At 30.1% G+C, this 24,275-nt stretch overlaps 1 protein-coding gene across 2 annotated transcripts in view; it reads left to right on the top strand.

Annotated features, from left to right (window-relative positions):
- nord (neuron derived neurotrophic factor nord) overlaps positions 1-24,275 on the top strand; it is a 157,796-nt gene that overhangs the window by 122,857 nt on the left and 10,664 nt on the right. For both annotated transcript variants that reach the window (XM_075374707.1, XM_075374700.1), the window contains exons 5-6: positions 9,823-9,985; positions 20,937-21,164. In XM_075374707.1, coding sequence (XP_075230822.1) covers positions 9,823-9,985; positions 20,937-21,164 — 391 coding nt within the window. The remainder of the gene's footprint in view (positions 1-9,822; positions 9,986-20,936; positions 21,165-24,275) is intronic.

The following is a 24,275-nucleotide window of genomic DNA, read 5'->3' as shown; positions in this document are numbered from 1 at the left end:
CACTGCATCCTCCAATTTTGTTCCTTTCATGGTAATAAGATTAATAATTAATACTTAAAAAAGAGTCTGATTTAAAATATTTATTTATCACACCTCCATTAAATATTTAAATAGAAGCGTATCATAATTAGTTTGTAAAGATTATAAACTTCCGTATCACCCTCGTTACCCCTCAGAATATTTACATAAAAATCTAAAATTCTACCTTATTCAAATATTTTCTTAACAAAAGTATTCTACTTCCTAAAAGATTCTTCATTCTACCTTAGAAAAAATATGATTAACGCCTCGACCCCTTCGGTTACTACAGTAAAAAACATTGAACTTCAAAATGATCTTCAAAATGTGTTCTACCATTAAAAATTATTTAGATAAAAAAACGTTCAGACCTGGTGTTTTAAAGTGGTCATGCCTTCTACCCTCTGAAATAAAAAAAAATATGAATTATTGCGATATTAGAACTATTTCTTTTAAACGTATTTTACCTTCAAGAAATGTGTAAAACAAAGTATTCCAGAAATTTTGATCCCTTCCTCCCAGAACACCGACCATTCTCATTTAGCCTCCTTACCCCTCTCTATTAAATTTTAACTTACATCCTAATTCTGATATTAGAACTGATTTTTTTTTTTTATAGTGAAAAGATAACAATCAAATAAGAGATGATATATAGACTCCTCTGTCTCACTAAATTTCTCATGCTCATATCCCCTTCCGTAAAAAAAAAATGAAATATTATTACATTTGAACCATTATTTTTTTTAAATATGTTCTGTTTTCAGGAAATACTTTAAAAAACCTAGATGTCTTAGTGGATTAATCCTTTTTACCCACTGAGTACTAGCTCCCCCGCCCATCAATTCTAGAGCTTCAATTGTCCTTTCCCTTCCAAGGCCTGCACTTCCTTTTAACTTGAAGTTGAAACAGTATATTCAATTCCTTCTTTCTTTTTCAATCTGCTGTTTTTCTTTGGGATCAGTAAAAACTACATAATAAAACTTGTTTAATACCTTCCTTACGCTCCTTAATCTGGAAAACAAAAGAAATTTTGTAATATCTAATTTTTTTTAAACCTACTTTTCAAGGACAGATAAAAACTTCTATGTCAAAAGGCAAGCAGGGACCCTTCTCCACTTAAGATTTTCAGATAATTAAAATTGGAATTATTTTATTTTACTTTTCACCATCAAACTATGAAAATAGAAATATTTTGGTTTCTAACTGTACTTTTTCAACTCTTATTTTTGAAAGTATTAAAAAAACTCAATCGTCTCGGTTGTGTCTGGGTTCTGCTAGGCTCTTCTGTATCCTTCAATATTAAACTTTGATGGCTCTCCCAAACAAAATAAATTAATATTTGAGAAAATTATTATTATTCATGAAATATACATACATAAAACGTACCCCATAAGTAAGGTTACTTATGTCTTGTATTTATGCCAAAACTTAAATTGAAACCCAAAATTATTATTTTGAATTATTAACTTGAAACAAGGTACTCCTGCAAACATTACAATCAAAATAAAACTCTCTTAATCGTATTATAAACTTGGTTTTTTTTATAGCAAACAATAAAGAGCATCGTTAGAAATATGATTGTAACCATTCATTTAAGATAATTAAACTCTAGTAGAACAGAGCATCCGCGTTGTAAAACTACAAAAATTTGCCCATAAGCCGTGATTAAATGAGTTTATATAAACAATAAAATTACAAATTGTTAGATGTAATTAAGTTGCCGGTGTATTTACATATTTAACCTAACGGTTTTTATTCGTAGAGAAAATAACTAATATTTTAAATATCACTCCCGCAATAGGTAACCAGAAAGATAATCCTTGAAATTTACAATTTTTTTTTCAAAAGTGTATCATCAATTTTCGTCAAAACAAAGCTGTACTACACAAGAAATTATTCTTCACTTTTTTAACTAAAACAAACTTAACTTGGTATTCGCTTTCCACTTCATCCGAAACACCAACAATAAAAAAATACATCTCCATCAGCGCAAAGATCCGCCTGACATTCGACTCGAATGCTTATATAATGCAGAAAGTGCGGGATCGCTAACAAACCTAAGTAGGGAGTCCCATATAAAAAAAATCTGAAAAAATACCTAAGAATAGCAACCTGTAATCATTAGGAATCAGATATCCTTATAAATGCTAAATTAATATCTAAGAAAATATTAATTATTTAAAATAATAATTTTTCAATAATTACAGACTGACGATTTCATTATTTTAAAACCTTATCAGCCAACAGAACAATAACCATATACTTATACAGTTGTTACAGATAATAAAAATCATGCGTGTAAGAGTATGCGACTTTATAAAATATACGGCTCTCTGTACCCATTTAGGTTAATAGTTTTGTTCGGCTATTAATTTTAAATATAAAATCAATATATCAGACAGCCAAATAAATTAAAAATAAAAAACATTCATTCAAATTATTCTTTTATACCCTAGTACAATTTATTGCATACAACAAAAACAATATTTAATTTTTACTAGTAAAATAATCCTTTTTATTAGTAAAATAAATGTCAAAAACACTCAAATATATTTGAATTGTTCTTTGTAAAAATACAAAGAAAAAAAAAAAAAATTGTAAAAAAAAAATTGTTCTTTGTAATAAATACAAATAAGCGTCTCGTTCAACTTATCCTCGCAGACAAAACTGTTTTTCATTTTCATTTGGTTTGGCTGATGTAAATACAATCTCTATACCTCTGGTGGAATTGCAGCTCCTGGGTTTGAATTCCGGTCAGACTCGGCACTTTTCACTCGTTAAAAAATTGATCTCCTCAATTTGTCTCACTAATCCATTTCTTATGAAATAATAAGCGTAAAAAGTAATTTTAATCGGACCTGGACATGTAATCACTGGTAAAATAAGGTAATAAAATAAAAAAAGGATTATACTTAAGACCATTTTGTAAATTTCTGTTTGTTGTCGAAAGGAATTTTGCTGGAGAATTTATGAAAAATAAATTCCCGATTTAATAGACAAAGCCACGGTAAATTAAGTTATCGTTCTCCACAAATAACAATGCCCTTAACAACGGTCCAATAAAATTCTATAATTACAATAAAATTATAGGCTGTAAAATAAATCGGCCTTAAAAAGGGCCTAATTGACTGTAAATATTAAGTTATTCTTCAAATATTTCTATCTTTTTCATCCTAAATTATTTGAATTTATCGAATTTACTTAAATTCCATCTTTTTTTTTAAAAAATGTACTTTGCTTAATTAAGAAAAATACGTTTATAAAACATCAGATTCATTTAGTTTTAATTCGGGAAAAGTAAAAATACAGTTCTGAATTTGTATACTATACTTACCATATAAAAAAATTGTGTTTTTCAAACAACATATGTTACTTAACTCAATAAAAAAAACTAAATCTACTTTTGCAGTACCTGACTTTACCTACTCGAATTACTTTTACAAAATATGCTGACCTTTTTTTTCTGGGTTCACCATGCAGCTAAGCTTTGGGTACTTTTCCTAAGTTTCTCATAACTTATAAAAATGTAATAATCTCCGAGTGTTCTTTTGCTAATGTAGAATTTAAAAAATAATTAAAGGAAATTCTCTAAAAACAAAAAAGTTAATAAAATATATCTTTTACCTCAATAGCTCTCAGAAATGACTTTTACATCATATTAAGTCCATCACTTATAAAAAAAATGTATAAAATGACTTTCCGACTGCAATGCAAAAGTTAATAGTAAACACACTATGAAAACTACGGAAAAACTGAAAATATTGGATTAGAGTGTGTTATTACTTAAGTAAAAATCACACCGATTATTTAAACTGTAAAATAAAGAGTAATAAAATTAACATACTTTAATGAAATTGAAATTTCCCAGTTAATAATGCAAGTCCGTTTTTACAGTTTCCATAATTTACATAGAAATCAGGGCTCCTGTACCAAGTAAGCGAATAAGCTTATCCAAAGCAATGAACCTCATCCAGACAAGTAAAATTGCCATTTTGACAGGTCTTTGTGTAAGCCATAAACTATATGAATTATGTGTACGCTGCACGAACCCCTTCATTAGACGTTCTGCCTCATAAAACGAACTCGTCCATCGGCGGGCGTCCTTTGTTAAATGGCCCTACGCGCGTCATCACCGCCTCACGCAAATTTTCTCATGGGCACCTGGAGCTTGCAGCTTACATGATGCCGACATTAAATTACTCTTTAACGTTCGTAAAATAATAAAATTTTATTAATAATAAAACAAAATGAATTCGTTTTTAACATTAAGTTTTGTAATATTTAGTAAATTAATATCGTCTCCTTTCTTTGTAATAAGCCATCTAGATAGCACGTTTTTTACTGAACGTTACTTCATCTTTAACCAATGGTATAAGCGTTTCTTATCTATGTATCTCTTGGCTAGTAAACGGAACTTTCACAAGACAAAACTTGATCAAGAATTGATGAGGAATTACACTGCATTCTACTTCCTTTTTCGTGTATTAAAATAAAAATATTTTACTTAAATTTTGCCTTACTTCAAAACATCGCTGAAGATTAGCACTATTTAAAACAAATCGAATCAGTGATCTACTGTCGAACAAATCCAGTAACTATTCGCACACGGTTATCGGTCTACCTTAAACAATAGAGAACGATTGTCTAAGTTTTTTCGCTAACATTGTGGAAAACAACATTTTCGAATTAATTTTAAATAAACAGTTTTTTTAATTTTTCTGAATTTTTTTTTGCGTGATTATATCGCCAGATAAGCTTGAAGCTTGTACGTGGGATATGGAAATGGAGTTTCATAGCGTATGAAAAATTTCATGCCTAACCGGTATTCGATCCCGGAACCTCCGGAGGAAAGACCGAGACGCTATCATTTGAATTAATTTCAAATCCTTTAACCCGATGAAAATTATAGACTTATTAATAAATACCTTTAATTTTTCAGCGGTAAAAGAAATAATACTTTATTTTACGTTATAAATTTTATTACTTGTCTAGTTGGAAGTTGGATGTTTAGTTGGAAGTTATTTTTCTTGAAAGTTAACTGCCACTAATCGGGTTGAGCGATAATAAATTTCAGTGTAATTTTTTTATTGATGATTCAACAAATTAAATAGATTCTCTGAGTTTCAGTTATTTATTTATAATATAATCGTATCTGATTCAGAATAAACTTAAACATAAAAAAATGTTAAATAGCGCAATTGAAGTTAATTGGTAATGCTTCCTCTTCTAGTGAGTTAATTGGATTTGCTTTCTATCCACACACGTCATTACCTCATTGGTAATCTACAGAGATCTCTAAGCATTTTTTCCACTCGTGTAATCCATCAGCTGGTCCATACTGTCGATGAAAGAAAAAATCAATTTATTTTCTTCTGGCCTGGTAAAGTAATTAAACTGTATTGTCTTTCTTTATTTACACACTATTAGTTTCTATTTTTCCCTTTTATTATTCCATCTTTTTATTTTATTTTACTTTTTAATTGAAAAAATTTACATTTCAAAATGTAGTTTAAATCTCTTTCTGAACAGAAAATTTTTATCACTCGATAAAAAAACAAAATGTTAATGACTGGTTTTTAATAAATTTATTTTATTTGTTTCGTTTAGAAAGATACTTCAGACAGTAATGATAAATTTAAAACTTAAAAAAAGGAACTAGTTTACCGAATAACAATCAGGACTATTTGCGATTGTTCGCAAATCCTGCACATTGCAATTCTTTCTCGTTCCAAAAAAAAACGTAAGATGCACGATATTATTTTTTACATGATTATAATGATTTTTAACAAGTAAACTATGTAAATTTAATCTTTATTACACGACATTTGATTTTTGTTTTTAAAATATTTTCTCTTCAAAAAAAAAAAGATTTATCCCACGTTACGTTGTTTCTTTTAAAAATATAAAACACGAATATATGTTCTGCACGTCAAAAGCCAAAACGTTATCATCGGCATTTTAATATTGTCAGTAAATCGGTTTCTCTAAATTTTTACAGCATTTACGCATTACAGATTTGGGTACAAACAATAAGTTACAGCACTGAAATAAATTGAATTAATGGATTCAGTTTCCTTTATAATACTTTGTTCCAAAAAACATAATCTATAGAATTAAATGAAGTAAATTAAAATTAAGAACCACTATACAGGTCGTTTCATAATGTTCTTCGGAGTTTCGAAGATTCATTAACAAAAAACTATTTCACTTATAAGAATAAAAAAAACTGTACGAAAGAGTACTTCAAATAGTTTTTTCCACGTATACTAGGCAGTTAGTAAACCATTTGCTCGCTAGGCGTCGACAGTAGAGAAAATGGCTGCCACAGGAAGCGAGAAGTCGTTTTGTATGTTAGAATTTCACTTGTCAAAGTTAGTAATTTCTGTGGAACGTGCGTTTCGGTTGAAATTTCATAAGAAGCCACCAAGTGACAATTCAATTCGTGCATGGTATAAACAATTCAGTGAAACTGGTTGCTTGAGCAAGCGAAAATCAACCAGTCGTCCATCAACCTCAGAAGTCAATGTCGAACGTGTGCGTGCAAGTTTCATTCGCAGCCCGTCAAAATCGACTGCGGCTGCAGGCAGAGAATTATGAATTCTGAAAACAACAGTGTGGAGAGTTCTCCGTAAACGTTTATTATGCACACCGTACCATCTTCAATTAATCCAGCGTCTTTCTGATGGAGACAAAACACGTAGGCTCGATTTTTGTTTACAGTTACAGGAAAAGATGTTGTCAGATGAAGGTTTTCTAAACAAGATAATCTTCAGCGATGAAGCTACTTTCCATATTAGCGGCAAAGTAAACCGTCATAACGTGCGAGTTTGGGGAACTGAAAACTCACACGCTTATGTGGAACACATTCGGGATTCTCCGAAAGTAAACGTTTTTTGTGCGATCTCTCGTGAGGCAGTGTATGGGCCATTCTTTTTTATGGAAACGACAGTAACCGGCATGATATACCTGGATGTGTACAATTAGGGCTTATGCCTTAGCTACTCAACGACTTCATTTTCCAGCAAGATGGTTGTCCTGCCCATTTTCATAACGAGGTTCGACAGTACCTTAACACAACATTACCTCGGCGCTGGATAGGGCGTGCGTCTGAAGAAGACCAACAAATTATACTGTGGCCACCAAGATCACCAAACTTCACGCCTGAAATCACGTATCTGATTTCTTTCTCTGGGGTTACGTGAAAGATAAGGTGTTTATCCCACCGATGTCGCACGATATCGCTGAGCTAAAGGATCGCATAATCAATGCAATCAACTGTATCGAAAACGACATGTTAAAACGAGTTTGGCAAGAGCTAGACTTTCGTGTTGATGTGTGCCGTGTCACCAGCGAAGCATACATTGAACATTTATAGATTTTAACAAAAACTGTATGAGTTCCTGCATCACCTCGTACAACTTTCATTTAGGTAAGTGAAATACTTTTTTTGTACTGAATTTTTGTAACTCCTAAGAATATTATGAAACGCCCTGTAATAAAACCACATGTTTAAATACATCATAAAATAGAGAGATTAATCACATTTATGGTGATTGCGCAACGCGCGTTTCTACTCAATTACCTAATTTTTATTTATAACCTAATTCCTGAAACTTTCTTTACGTTTATTTTTGCTCGTTACAAGTTTCGAACAATATTTTCCTTTACTCATTGTCGAAACAGAAAAGCTTCAAAGTATTCATTGCATTTAAGATTTCTGTGGCTTTTGAACTGTGTATTTCCTGTCTCAAAAATTTTAATTTTTACTCTCGTTAATGATCGAAATGAATGGCGAAATTATTGTCAGTTTTTGATTCTTCTAACTACAATTTTACGCAGACACGCGCGCGCGCACAAAAGCAGACTTACACACATAATGTCTACAATTTGTGAAGAGTGACTGAAGGCAAAAACCTACAAAAACTCATGCAGCAAGGCAGAATGCAAAGTACTTCAAATAAAATATCGAGTAAATACTGCCAGTTTTTGTTTATTTTTCTTATTAGTAAGCTAAGTGAATCTACTGCAGTAGATAATACTTACTCTTACCGTAATGGATTGTACCCTGTAAATTAACAAAACGTCTCGTTATTTCTTTTACATTAGTACTCTTCATTCACGTTCACTGCAGAACATCTACTACTAATATCTATGAAATAAAAATGTTATTTTTTTAATCTTCCACAAGAAGCGGCTCTGTTTAATCTTTTCAGTAAGTTAATTAGATCAACATATCCCAATAAAATATGAGAGAATGTACGGTGTAACATTATTCTTCGAATAGATGTAATACTACGATTTAAAATGATAAAAAACAACAAATTGTTAACTTTAATATAAAAAGAATGTTTAAAAAATGGCGAATTCTAAACACATGTAATTACATACTGTTATAATTAAATCAATTTTTTTTTTCTTTCAAAAACCAACCTTCTTAGAGTTTAATAAAATAAGGTCTATCAAACGGACAACTTAACACAACTGAATGCACAAAGCATTCACAACTTCACAACTTAATGCACGAGCTGAAAAAATGTTGTTATATCTAGCCCCAATTGCACCAAACGAACTAATAAGATCGCTTCATATGACCTTGAACTTGTTTTAAATATCGTACGACTAACCATCAGGGATAGTGTTATACGGGTGATATTATACGGAGATAGGTTATAGGAGTTACACGTTTTTGAAGGTCATACAATATTCCTGGAATATTTATACTCCAGGCCATTTATCTCGCAAACTGTGGAAAAGAGCTTAAAAATTACTTACAGGAAGATAAAAAACTGAATATTAAAAATAAACTTCCTTCTTTTTAATTAATTTATAAGCAGGTTTTTTTTTGGAATTATTTTTTTGTATAAAATATATACATATTCTTTTATAAATTATAGAACTAGCATCCGATATGCCCGATAAATTAAATCGGTCACTCATAAAAATTTGACTTTCCGAAAAGCTTGTAGACCGAACAACGTTAAAAAAATAAAAATGATGAACGTAAATAAAAGGTCATCTTAAAACACATTTATCTTTAACAGGGCTTTGACCGACTTTTTTTTCATTCATTTACTCTGCCTTGATATTTTCGTGAAAAGAAAGTTATCTGTGTCGGCTTCTGATCAGCAGGTGACAAGTTCCATATTTGTAATGTTAGCTACATTACAGGCACTGTGATAGTGCGGTTCCAGAATGCGGTAACTCAGCGGGACACGCTACCGTGTATCTAGATATTTAACCTACTTGCCACAACATGTGAGGAAATTGAATTATAGATATCATGAATAAATGTAATAAATATATCTTATTAATGCACTTAATATTGTGACTACATTTTCTCATCGACATTTTATAATCTGTTCGAACTAAATAATGAAGATAAATTAGGAAAGTAATGTAGCTGAACTTGTAACGGTAATATTTTAATTTAAGAATATTAACTACCTTCCAGCACTTAATACATGTTAAGTTCCATAACCAACATAACACAATATACCAAGTCACATCAGCAACCTAAAATGTTATAATAATCAAGTGTAATAAATAAAAAATTACATCTTATTGATTTTAGAATTAATTTTATTACACAAAAAGCTTTTAGCATGATAATCCAAAAGTGAATCATGATACATAAGCGAATGAGTGATGCAAAATTTCACAAGGAGTAGCAGACAATACATAATAGAATTAAAAACATTAAACATGTCTTATAAGTAATGTATTTTATACTTTTTTTTAAATAATAAATTTTGTTATTTTGTATAATGCTTTTAATGTATTGATAGTTTTAATGTTTAATTGCAGTGAACTTGATCCTTTCAACATGCACTACTGTGTAGTTATAAACACAGTTAGAGATTACAAAAGTTTATGCGAAGCTAGAAACGGTATGAAATCAGATTCAATACACTCTTTTCATGAAAAATTGGAAAATTTCAGTCATGAGCCGCTCCAGCAACATGTAGTTGTAAGTAACCTACACTTCTAGCCAGAAGCAGAGCTTTATTATCTAGTACATAAACTCCACTTTAGCGGGTACATTCAGATATGTAAAAAAAATGTGATAAATCATTCAAGAGTCTGTTTCTTTTATAGCAGTTTTACTATCGAGCTATTTTTCACACTTTCTGTAAATAAGGTAATTATAGAAAAATATTACTAAAGCATAGTAGTAGTTATACAACAAACCACGATGCAGAAACCACAACAGCTGCTATCAATCAGTAATGACAATTACTAAGAGCTCCAAGTGGAAACATTATGATAGAGTAAAAAAATCATAATGAAAAAAAGCAAAACCTGTAAATTACAAGAAATTATTCAAAGTATGTTTTTATCAACACTTTGGTATGATTTCTACATTTCATGACTACCTCCAAAATGAACTTTCTTTTGGAAAAAAATTTAACGATTTATATGAAACAGGAATCATGACAAAAAAAATACCAACACGACTGTAATGTCATAACTATAATTTGTCAAAAATGACCAAGTTATTGTGTACAGATTTTTTTTAGTTATTGTAACAGATTTATGAAATATAAACTTAATCTTAAAGCTCTCGTAAATGTCTGTTTAAATTTAAGTAGGGAAAATTACATCCTGTACAACAGTGGGTTTTCAAAACCGTTTTAAATTATCAATATTAAACAAAATATCAATATCACTATTTCTATCAGTGTTTTGCAAATAAAATTCAATTTATTTTTCTTATCTTCTTTATGTAGTGCTCCAAAACCCTGATACATGAAATTAAATACTCTATTCAGAACATAACGTAACTTTACATTGTGTAACTTTACTTCCAGAACAGCTTCAGGTAAGTTACTCTACGGATAACAGAAAGGATCTTCTCCAGAATTTTCCTGCAAGGAGCCCATAGAAAAACCTTGATCGGAGCATCATTAAAAATACAAAATGTATGATTAAATAAGCGGTCACTGTCCACGTAAACGTATAAAAATTATGATTATATAAAACAATAGTGATGCACAAACTTGAAGTTAATAAATAAATAAATTTATATAAGAAAAATTATAATTTGAGGACGTTAAATATTTGAGTACATATTTAAATACAAGTATGCAGGGAATTACAACTATTTATTTTACAAATACATTTTGAAACATCAACACAGTAAGTAGTATCCATCTGTCAAAGGCATTCTAATTTTAAATAAATTGGTTGGAAGACTAAACTTTATTAAATTTATTTATCTATTTATTTTATTTTTTAATTACAGAGTTAAGATTTCAAATTTTTTTTAAATATCTAACCAAACCAAAACATTTTTCCATTAAAATCCGTGATTATTTAAATAGACACCATTCTATTAAAATGGGCCATTTTCACTCCTTTACTATTATTACTGTATGCGATGAATTCTTTATTTAAAAATTACTACTGTAACAGAAAACTTAATAAAGTAGTTAAAAAAGCACGAAAATAACAAATCCTGTGGAAGACTCTTTACAACCCATTTGTTCTGCAGCATTTAAAATACTTTAGAGAGTACCATATTGACAATTGAAGGGTGTGATTTATTTTAGTTAAGTAATGTTTAGAGCAATTTCACCACATGCTGTTGGCATTTATTAGTGGCTTATGACCGGGCACAAATGCCATTTAAATTTTAAATACTGTTAAAACAAAATAAATGAATTATAAATAAAATTAATTAACCATTTCAGTTATACACATGAATGAACTGTACGTTAAATGGCTATCACAATAAAACAATTTTAGTACCTCAAAAACAATTCAACCATAGTAAAAATCCTGCAACAGTTTTTTTAAAAATGTATTGTTGATTACCATTGTTTATTATAAATCGGTTACATATTCTTTTTATCAACTGTTGCAATAGCAGATGATATCATTTTCTTTAAACTGAGAAAATATATCTGTTGAGCCATATGTTCCAGGAAGACAACATGCAATGGGTTCTCTATTTTATTTTGATTATTTTTAATTCATTTTATTTTTTAAAAGAAAATGTTATTTTATTTTTATTTTTTTAATTAACTGTGTGATTTTTTACTAGTATGTACATTTAAGTATTAATAACGTTAACTTAAAATGAATAATTTATATGTATGTTTTAAAGGTAGGTTGTTAAGTAATTCATATTGACATATCTAGTAAATAAAATCTTTTTATTTTAATTTTTTACCATTTAATTAAGTTAAAGAAGATCAGTAGTACTTTTATTTATCGAAAGGCAAGGCTGAAAAATAAACCTCTAAAACCTTTATACATCTAACTTAAAAATATTTTTTAATAACATATCAAGCATGTTAGTAGGCAATTATTATGATATCTTACTAAAACCAAGTTCTGTTTTATTTTATTTTACAGCCATTACGATGGTTCAGAATTGGTGCTTTTTAATCCTATTCTCCAATCACTGAATTACTTTGTAAATAAATACATATATCCGAGTTAAGCAAATGGTAGAAAGATATATTATAATGGCTTGAGAACTTTTATTAGCGGCTGAAGAAATTTTAATTTGGATTTTCTAGCTATTTTTAATTTTATCACCATAATATCAAAAAATACAGATATATATTTGTATAAATTGTGTTAATGTACATGTAAACATGTTTAGAAAAATACAAAAACGTTTTGGTAGCTGTCCATAGTTTAAAAAAAAGATAAGTTTTTATTCATTATGGTGCCACATATTTAGCAATCTAAACAACAATAATTTATGATATATAATCCAAAGTAATTTTTTTTGTTATTAAAAGCTTTTCCATTAAAATTTTGATAAAAAAAAATCACCACTTCCTTGATAATCTTTTTTACTTCTCAATTTTTAAAATAAATTACAATTTTGTTTTATGATTCTGTACAGTTCATCTTTTTAAAGATTTTAACAATATTAATACTTAACAGAATCAAACTACTGTTTTGTTTTGAATCATCTTAATAAAACTCCAAGAATGTGATCTTTTTAAATATTTATTACCACTACATATATTAATTCCCATCTGAAATACAATATCATCTGTCGGGACTCCCTCATGATGACAGTATGAGATTTTAAGATATAAAAATGGGCTGTCAGACTGCTCTCTGGCCAATTTCCTTTGTTTATATTATACGTGGTTTTACATTCCTGCATAATTCATTTAACAGTTAGTACGACTATATGTTGACATGGGAAAAAATTGGTGGTTTTCTATTATATGGACGCCACTACAAATTTTCCATATTTACTGACTGACATCCGTATTCAAAGTTTTGTACAAAGATCGTATCAGTTATGCATCTCCGGAAAAAAGTTTTCTGAAGGCTTTTAATAACTAAAGGTTTAAAGCAAGGTTACACTCTTCTCTCCTATGTTTTTTAAAATACATTTACAATACACTTTTAGGCATTAAGTACAAAATTTCAATTCGCAGTTATAAAAGTTGATGATCATTTGATAAATATTTTGTCTTTGCTGATGATCAGGTTATAATGACTGACAAGAACCGAGGAAATCGCGGTTGCGTTCTTACATCAAAAGATCGTGTGTTAATGACAAAACACCGTGAAATGTATTTATATATAAATGAAGGCGCTGTATGACATTCTAATAAACTGAGATGCCGTAAAAAAATAAGTACGCGTGTCGGTAATCGGTTATGCAATTCTACGCTCCCTTTTTTACGGTCGTTCGTTATGTTTATTAAAGGGCGTACAAACTGACCAGCGTGAATTTGTGCGAACGAGAGTTAGACATAGTAAAGGAAATATTGTAGATTTGAATAATTATCTACAAGAAGTGTGTGTACCTTTTTTTGAAACGCGGGGAAGTCGGAAAATTGGTGGAATCGGCCGAATTGTAGAAATAGATGAGAGCTTATTTCCAAGAATAAAAATCATTCTGGTAGTACTTTCCCGCAACAGTGGGTATTTGGCGCAGTCTCCCGCGAGACTAACGAATGTTTTCTCGTACAATTGTTGGGCCGGTCTTTCTTTTCCTAATCTGCTTAAGGCTATAAAAGAGGACTTTCAAGACGTTACCACGATATACTCCGATTCCTGGCGTGGTTACCAAACGAACAAAATCGAAAGGGAAGGTTTCCATCATTTCAACGTAGCCATACGACGGATAATTTTGTTGATCTGTCTATAGGTAGACATACACAGACAATAGAAAGGTTAAAGGAATCAGAAAAATGTAGCAAAAGAAGCGCTGCAGTAAAGCTCATCATATTAAAAGCTACTTCAGCGAGTTCATGTGGCGGCGGCGGCGGCTGATAGGCAATCAAGATCCATTTGAATGTATTCTAGATACAATAAAGCAACATTAGCCACCCAAAACGCGTATGTATCTAAAAACGTGAATAATATTACTATACATAATATTAGGAAAATAAATGTAATAATTTTAGTAAAATTTCAAGTAATAATAATTTCGTATCACCAGATGTGTAAAGTGTAATGGCTCCTGTGTAATACAAAAGGACCTTAATTTTTTTTTTTTTTTTTTTTTTATGTTCAGGCATCTGATATAATTATAAATAAAAATAAAAATTGGGAAAATTATTTAAAACAAAATCTATTCTTTTGTAATTGTTAACATAAATTCATTTTTTTCAATATACCTACATAACTTACAGAATGATTCACGTAGTGTTACCGGCATATTCTGAGTTCATTCTACTAGCAAAAATAATGAAAGGAAATCATATAAACATGGGTCCGGAAACAATCATTAGCGAAGTATGGCTAAGCGAAAGATGTCGCCCAGATTTCTGGCCAAATTAAGGGGTAAACGTGATAATTTTTTGACCTGAAAAAAATTATTGAAAAATAATGATGGTTTCTGACCTGAAAAATTGAAAAATACAGTTTTGAAAACCGTATCTCCAGTAAGTTTCATAATATCCGACGTAAAACAGAAAAAATTTTTGTTAAAAAACCTTTTTTTTTTACGATTGTAATACAAAAACTTTATTAATTGACTAATAAATGCGTAAAATTTTATCAAAACTTGTGGAATTTAATTCTGAGAAGATTTATGTAAAATAATTCAATAAGAAAGAAAATACAAGTTCAAGAAATTTTATTTTATTTCTAACACCGTAAGAAAACGAAGGGATTGCACGTGCAATGTATGTTTATTTTCCTAGAAAGATTAAAAAAATATTGTTCATTAAACATAGAAATAAAATTATACAATTAATAAAATAAAATAACCCCATAAAGAAAAACAGTTAAAGAAGCAAACCAACCAGGTTGATTGTTTGGTTGAGTTTTTCATTGATAACAGTAATAATGTTATTCAGAGAATAAAGTTTATTTATATTTCTCGAACTGATTACCGAATTGAAAATTTTAGAAATTATGATTTCGTAACTTCAGTAACAGAAATCAGCTGGCCAACAATACATCATGTCATGAATGTATTGCATGTTCTACTTTATTGCTGTGAATTGTTGCTAGTGCAGTTAATGCTGGTGCTTTGCAGAGTATCAAAAATATTTTCCTAACCGCGAGTTCCAAATCCTATAGCAGTTAGTGGAATATTCCATACGCTACGAGAAGCTGGTCCACTTCGCAGCATTGGTATTCACCTACCGTTCTACCCATCACAATACCGATACTGATGAAACCATTATCGAGGCTACTCCGGGTGTTAGTATATGACGCCTTTCCCGGCGGTTCGGAGTTTCCCAGCCTATAGTATGGAAACCCACCGGGTTGGTCTAGTGGTGAACGCGTCTTCCCAAATCAGCTGATTTGGAAGCCGAGAGTTCCAGCGTTCAAGTCCTAATAAAGCCAGTTATTTTTACACGGATTTGAATACTAGATCATGGATACCGGTGTTCTTTGGTGGTTGGGCTTCAATTAACCACACATCTCAGGAATAGTCGAATTGAGAATGTACAAGACTACACTTCATTTACACTCATACATATCATCCTCATTCATCCTCTGAAGTATTATCTAAAACGGTAGTTACCGGAGGCTAAACAGGAAAAAGAGAGCCTATAGTATGGAGGAAACTTCGTAACAGTAAACTGTGTCCTTACCGTAATCAACGAGTACAAAATCTTCAACTAAGAGATCCTCCTGTTCGTTTTCAATATTGCAACTGTTTGAATATGATCCGCCGTAGAGATTCATTTTATTTACTCAGTTATTCGGGACGGCATCAATAACCTTCGAAACTAACACACTTAAGCAGAAGTCAATCCACACACGACAGTATAACGTGACTTCCAAAATCGATTTAGCGTCAATGTGTGGTGTTGTTTAGTTTTCGATCAGCTAATTCGGCCATTCATTCTCTTAGTACGTCAAAATTCTGACATTTACTTGGAATTCCTAAAGGAACAATTGCCGCTGCTATTAGATGTTCCACTACCATCAAGATAAAGTATGTGTTTTCAGCACGACGGTGCCCCAATTCTCACGTGCCGTATCGGCATACTTAAATTAGCAATTTCCAGAGCGATGAATTGGCCGCGGCAGGCCATACTCTTGGAATCCAAGATCACTTGATCTAAAGCCGTTAGATTTTTGCGTGTAGGACTGGATGAAAAGTTTTGCGTACAAGAGAAAAGTTCATATGCGTGAAGAGTTGCTTGCTCGTATTACAGATGCCGCCGCCCAAATTAAGGAAAGTCGTGCAGAATTACGGAGAGCAACGCTAGCAATCCAAAAGCGAACAGCAAAATGTATTAAGTAGAAGGTTTTGAAAATCGATTGTAAACGTTATTAAATGTATCAATTACATTTTTAGATTTTTAAATTGTAACTTCATTTTCTGTGTAGTTGATTATATTTAAAGTTAAGTGTTAGTACAGTTAAAAAATAAAATTTCTTGAACAATAAATAAAATAAAATTTCTTGAACGTGTATTTGTTTTTTATTGGCCTATTTTCAGTTTACCCAAAATTAAGTTTTCTACCTATTTTTGATGATAAATTTTACGCATTTATTAGTCATTGCCAAAGTTTTTACATTAAAGACGTAAAAAAAAACATGTATTTAGGCAACAATTTTTTCTACTTTACGACAAATACTCTGATTACGAAAACTGTGGGAGATGTGGTTTTGGAGCATGTTTTATTCAATCTATTAGGGCAATATCCGTAAGAAACCATCAAGGTTACCCTTTAATTTGGATTCCTACAATGTCAGAATGGTTTTATTTCACTTTCTACCTAGGAATCGGGGAGAAATTTTTCATTAGCCGTAAGCCTCGCTAACGAAGCTATTTCATACCCATGTTTAGATTAGACTTTTTTCGATATTAGAATGAGCTCAGAAAGAGCCGGCAAAACTACGTAAATCACCGTCTGTATATAGTTTAATTTTTTGTTTAATTTATATTTGTTATCTTCAGCGTGCATTTACAATTAATATCATCGGTTTCCTTATATTACCCCAAAACTAGTACGGAGTAACAATTCACAGTTTAGCATTTAAATGTTGAGATCTTATTTTGTTTATTGGTTGATGTCCAGTTGTAATAATTTTACTTATTTGTTTCTATTAATAATAATATGTTTAGTTTTAATTTTTGAACCTTCTCTGTTGCCACTCATATTGACAAATTATAAATTTCAGAAAACAATTAAAGTAAGCTTTTTTAGAAAAAGCAACTGGAGAGCTGAGGTCATGAATTGTTGAGAGGCCATACATTGAAAAGGATTGTGAAGTTGAAAAAATAAAAGGTTTTAATGTACCAAATAACATTTTATGGGGACAGGATCAAGCTGAAAAAAATTATTAATGTTTTATTGCATTTATGATTTGAAAAACTAACTTTTTATTACTGCTTAGAGTGCATCACTAAAATTACAAAAACATACAATTCAATTCTAATTCCATCTGAAACACTGTATCAACATTGTTTAGTGTCAAAAAGAAATTCGGCTGGTGATATCTATATGTTAGCTTTGTGGAAAAAGTCACAAGTAAACAATTTGTGGTTCAAGAGTAGTCAAAAAGAGACACTTTCTCTCCTGAACAAAAAAAAATTAAGTATGTTTATTTAGTCAACTCTCAGCATCTTATTTTGCTACCCTTGTATATAAAATCGGGGTTGTTGAATTTTGTTAAAACACTTAATAAAGAAGAAGGAATTAAATAGTTAATGTTTCTAAGTTGAGTGAAGGCAAATTAAAAGAAGGAATATTCATTAAATCTCATTTTAGAAAATTACTCAATGAAGAAAATTTTGACATAAAACTGAATAATGTAAAGCTAGTAGGCATGGAACTAATATAAGGATGTAGTCCATGGTTTTCTTGGAAATAACAAAGCAAAAAAATAGTGATATTTAGTGCAAAATCTTTTGTTAAACTACAAAAGCTGCCAGATGACATTAAAAATTCCTTTTTTTTTGCATTTTCATCTTAATTTTATCCCACAAAATTTGGGTGTTGTGAGTTATAAGCAAGGAGAATGCTTCCACCAGAATATATTACAAATGGAGCAGCATTACAAAGGTAATTGGGACAAATCAATGATGAATGACTGCTGTTGGTTTCTACAATCAGGAGGACCCTACCATACACAAAAAGAAGAAGCAATTTATTACTTCACAGACTCCAGTTATAAAAAATTTTAGGTGCATTTTATCTGTTAGTTATGTTCTACATTGTTTTCTCATTTAATAAACTCAATAAAATATGAATATTGAAATATATATATAAAACTTAATGTAAAATTTATATCTATAAATTTGGTTACTTTTAAAACCTTTTTTTCATACTATTTAGCAATTTTTGAAGGGTATATATTAAAAATGTAATGAGTGATGGAGAAAAACTAATTTCACTTTCAAATTCTAGGCACACAAAGGAATAAAATTCTTAAAAATGAATAATTCTTTTTTTTATTATGTTGTTTCTGTTCTGAAAGATGTGTTATTGATACAGATAAATCAATTCTTGTGCAACTTTACATTTTTGACAATGACAGAATAAACACTCATAAAAAGTAAAAAATCTGATGTGGACACCACATAACTTCCTTGTAAACCTATTAAATTGCATATACACATTTTTAAAAGTACATAAAATGTTATTTCACTAATAACTTCTGATTTTTTATTTCATTTTTTTTATTATTATTGAATTATTATTTATTGTAATTTTTTTTACTATCAGAGGTTAATAAATTATTAACATAAATCAGTATATTTAAATTTAAAAGAAAGAAAATGTTGCAAACCAAAAGAGTAAACAGAAAGAAAATATTGCAGCAAAGAGAGAATAAAGAGATTAAGAGAAGATGATAAATATAAAAAGGAAGAAAACATTAAGACGAAGGAATAAATAAAAAGATTAAGAGAGGATGATGAATAAATATAAAGAGAGAGAAAATTTGAAAACTAGAGAACGTTTACACAAATTAGATCAGAAGAATTATATCAAACCAAAGAGCGATTAAATGATTGGTAACAAAAAACAAATAAATGAAATGATGATCAACTCCAACTTAGGGAGAATATTGTTCGACAATATCATAGAAGTAATGAACTAAAACATAAGAATTTTTTGCAATTTATTAAATATTGAGCATGTATGCCTCAGTGTATATATTGTTCTTGTAAGGGTCTATTTTTCAGTCATTCTGCAGTTAATTTTAATGTAGACAAAATTAAACAGAAATTCCAGAATAATTAAATAGAAATTAAACTAGAAAATCCAAAAATAATACGATTCTAAATTATAATTTTCAATTAATATTAAATAATCAGTTGTCTCACCAAATTTACTACATATACACATGTGTAATAATGCCTATTAAATTACATATTCACATTTTTAAAAGTATATAAAATTTTATTTCACTAATAACTTCTGATTTTTCCATATTTTTTTTATTGTTATTATTGAATAATTATTTATTGTAAAACTTTTTTTATAATCACGGATTAATAAATTATTAATCAATCAATACATTTAAATTAAAAAAAAGTTAAAAAAAAGGAGATGTCTGATTCGAACTGATGTGCCTTTCCTTGTAAGATTCAATTATTTCATTAATTAAAATTTTATTTGGTTATAACTCTGGAATCAATAAAAATAAGTACCACTTATGATATATCATTGAAAAGATCTCAGTGAGGGCTTATTACTGCAGTTAAGAAAAGTCCAAAATCCAAATGTTTTTGGATTTTGGGCTTTTTTGGACACTTTTGCTTTAGTAGATTCCAATCAAAAGGGGCAGGTGCACAATGAGATGTTACAACAGTCCTAAATACAAAATTTCAACATACAACGGTTAATCGTCTTTGAGTTACGCAAGAAACATACACACATACATACAGACATCACACCAAAACTAATCAAAATGGATTCAGGGATGGTCAAAATGGATATTTCTATTGAAATCTGAAAACCAACATTTTTTGCAATCACAATACTTCTTTTACTTCATACAAGGAAGTAAAAACATAACATAATAAATAAAGATATGTAATTATACTCATAAATAAATATTTGCTGGTTTGATTATCATAGTATTTTGAAGCAATTTTCAAGTTTTTTGAACTTATGATGAACTATTGTTAATCTCAACTCCAGTCAATGATTGCACCAAGACATTGATGAGTACAATAGTATACCATCTAAAATCAAGAACATTTGTTTATAATAACAAAAACGTATTCAAAGTATAATTTTATTATCATTACTCCAAGATTCTTTCAAGATTTGGTTGTTATTTTACCTGTATGAACACTGTATTCCAAAAAGTAGTATTTCATCATTCTTACACACAACTTAGTAAGCAGCAGTAAAACAGTTAGTAACTGCAGTAGCAGCAAAACATTTCTGCTGATAAAACAAATTTTGGATAATATATACTTTAAGTTGATTTTTGTAGCTGTTAAGGTGTATTGAATTATTTTATGACTAGTAGTGATTAAATAATAACATGAGCAAAATATTTGCTTTCAGACTAGCTGTGTGAGAAAAAAAACAAGCTATACAATAGATAAACTAGAGACAGGAAAGAAGTATTACTTTAATGTATTTGTTATTAACAAGAAAACTAACCTGAGTCTACCATATGGAAGCAATACACTACTATTTGACAATCGCACACACGCTCTAGGATTAAAAGACAACAAACCTGTCAGTGTTTCTCTCCGTCATTTTGATGGTAAAGCCATCTTCAGATATAAGGTACAACAAATAATTTATAAGTATTATAGATTTTTATTATATTTATTAATATTGGTAAAAAATAAATTGAATTCCGTTTCCAGCTGAAACCATATATAACTACACTCTTATTATCCAGTTTATATGTTAATTATATTACTATACAATAGACATTTTAAAAACATTGTAGAAAAGCAGTTCATTTTTCTCAGGTCAACCACTCCTAGTTCTCTACAGTAGCAACCAAATAATCATCACTACTAAAGGATTAAAAAAAAACACAAAATATTTAATTCCTGAAACACTAATATGAAGGAACAGCAAAAAAAAAAAAAACAAAAAAAAGGAAAATTCACCATGAGTAATAATGGATTCTTTTAGAAAGACAGAAGTAATGTAAAATCAAGTAGTTGACAATAAGGCTAACTTACTAACTTAACTGGATGACAGATCAGCAAAACTTAACATTAGCAATGATGAACAATTTTAAGACAAGACTTGTGAGTTAATAGTTTCAACACACAACAGTAGTTTTGTTGTGTTTGTTCATACACTGATTAACAGCATCAACATAGCAAAATGTAGGTGCAATTTTTTATGTTCATATAATTAATTCATGCTAGTTATTCATGGATTAAAATATTGCATATGCTGTATGAATTCTCATGTTTTCCTCCTAATCTAATTTCTCACTATATTAGAATATTCTAATTAACTTCATTTCAGGAAGCTGAAATGAAGATATCTCTGCTCCATTCCAAGATGGTGCACAGATAAAATAGTAGAGAAATTAACACACTTCAGAAGCTGTGCAAATAATTGACAATGAAATACAGTCAAAATTAAGTATCAAATAAAACAGCTATTTTAAAATTATAATTACATGTAAATTAGGAACTCATACTTTCCTTATAATGGTGATTAAGATTCAACTTGAGAGACATTATATTTTCACAGTTTTGTTTTTTGGCATGGAAACATGGCCTTTACAAGGAAATTAAGACTTTTGAGATGCAGATTATAGATACATACTGAGGATTTCCTGGAGTGACCATATGAAAAACGATGAAGAAGAAAAGATGTAGATGTAATAAAATACACAGAAGAAAGCTGAATATCTAGGTCATAAAATATGGCATTCTGAGAGACTTGGAGTTTAAGGAGAAAGTAGCTGGCAGTTGCAGACTGGAGGATGTATGATCTTCAGATTGGAAATCTGAGGATGTTATTAAAAGCTACGATGCTGAAATGGTATAATACTAAAATATTTGTTAAGAGACAAAGAACGAGTTATCCATTCATACAGTTTTTTTGTTGTTACTGAAACCTCCTTTGCTAGAAAACAATTTTTTTCAAAAGAAATTCACCCAATTTTTTTTCACATCACTTTTTTCTTTCTCTATGGAAAAGTGATAGGAATACAAAAGTAATAGGAATCTTGCACACAAAACTTATTTAGTCAATTATCAAAAGATGTGATTTTGGTATTCTGAAAAACATAAACTTTTTTAATTTTGTTTGATAGCTCTGTATTGTGATTGACTGCAATTTGTCATTAAGTAGTATGTTACCTAACAACTTTGTCTCCTGCATATTGATCTGACTATTGGTCTCTTAATAACACTAGTGGAAGTTTTTAAAGTAATCACTCAAATTTTATTGTTCTTTTCTGGAAGGATTCAATCTCAATGACCCAAACAATTTTTCACTGCAAGGGTGTAAGGTTGTCCTCCTTGATTAAAACCACATCACTGATCTGCAGGTAAGGTGATGAAGTTGTCAATTTGTTTCTCTGCTGAAGGGAATTTAAGTAATATTGGAACTACTGTGACCAGAAATATTACAGAATATATAGAACCTGTTCCCAGTGATTTAATCTATTTAGAGGAAGATCAGTTATGGATGGTTCAAGGTTCACTGTAAGGATATGATCTATCAGGAAATCAGATGGAGTTAGAAGAGAAAGATCATTTTGGTCATTTGATAACTGAACTAGCGAACAGAAATTAATATATGCCTCTACCTGTATTAATAAAGTTACAAACTAAATGTATATTACACAAATTCCCCTACAACTCTTTAGATGTGCTTTTTGACGAGATTAACCAATGACTCCCTCAAAAATCAAAAATGTGGGTCTCTTGGAAGAAGAAAATGCAAAGTGATTTCCTCTTGCAACATAACAGTATGCAGAGAATCTTTGAATTCTTTTGTCATTCAAAATTCGAACGGCTCCAGAAGTTCTCGATTAACAGCTGCAAAGTAGGTCTGAATAAATATCCTTGGCTTACCCTCATCTTGAAATGAATTTTGATAAGCTGCTATGAAGGATTTTATGGTTAGGTCTTCAACTAATTCCAAATGAAGTGTCTTTGTAGTCAAAACAAAAACAATGCAATGTAGCATTTTATTGGCAGAACTCCTCGTTTCTTTGATATTTATTATTTGATATGTAGAAAAGGGTTCATAATAGTTCACGCCAGTAGTGTGAAAAGAATGGAGAGTTGCCTGAACTCTTGACTTTGGCAAGTCACTCATTATTTGAGTTTGAGATATTTACTCTAAAACTTATATTGCACTGATGATAAATCTTGCCAACTAAATTCCTTCCATTAAAAGACCAATATTTTTTAATGAAATTTAATAGCAATAAAGGTCCACCATGTAGTGCTTGCACCATGATGTGAAAATGTCTTGCAATTAATTCTGTTACTGAATGGTTTTTAGGTAAGGCAATAGGATGAATTTGATCTAGAATCAAATCAGAGTTTCTCAAATGACCACCTACCTTTGTTAATTCATGTTCATCCAGAAATGTACTTAGTGAGATTAGTTTGAGAAAAATCCACTGATTTTCCCCACTTGAGATTGTTAAGCTCTCATGAAAATGATTCCCTTTGCACAACTTTGATTAAAATTTGCACCACTAATTGAAGTTCACACACTGATAACGGACAGGTTTTGCAAGGTTCTCATGACTGAGAATTATGAATGAGTCCCAAACAAAGACTAATAAGACATTGAACTTTTGTGAAGCTATTGAATTGACTTAAATCAATACAATGCTCGCTACCTGGCTGAACTATCAAAGACAGTGCAAAGATGACAGTCTTGTATATCTTTAAAATCTGA

Source organism: Lycorma delicatula, chromosome 1 (assembly GCF_047948215.1).
Source record: "Lycorma delicatula isolate Av1 chromosome 1, ASM4794821v1, whole genome shotgun sequence".
Lineage (NCBI taxonomy): Eukaryota > Metazoa > Arthropoda > Insecta > Hemiptera > Fulgoridae > Lycorma > Lycorma delicatula.
Note: the sequence above shows the minus strand (reverse complement) of the source record. Positions and strands in the feature narration are given on the sequence as shown.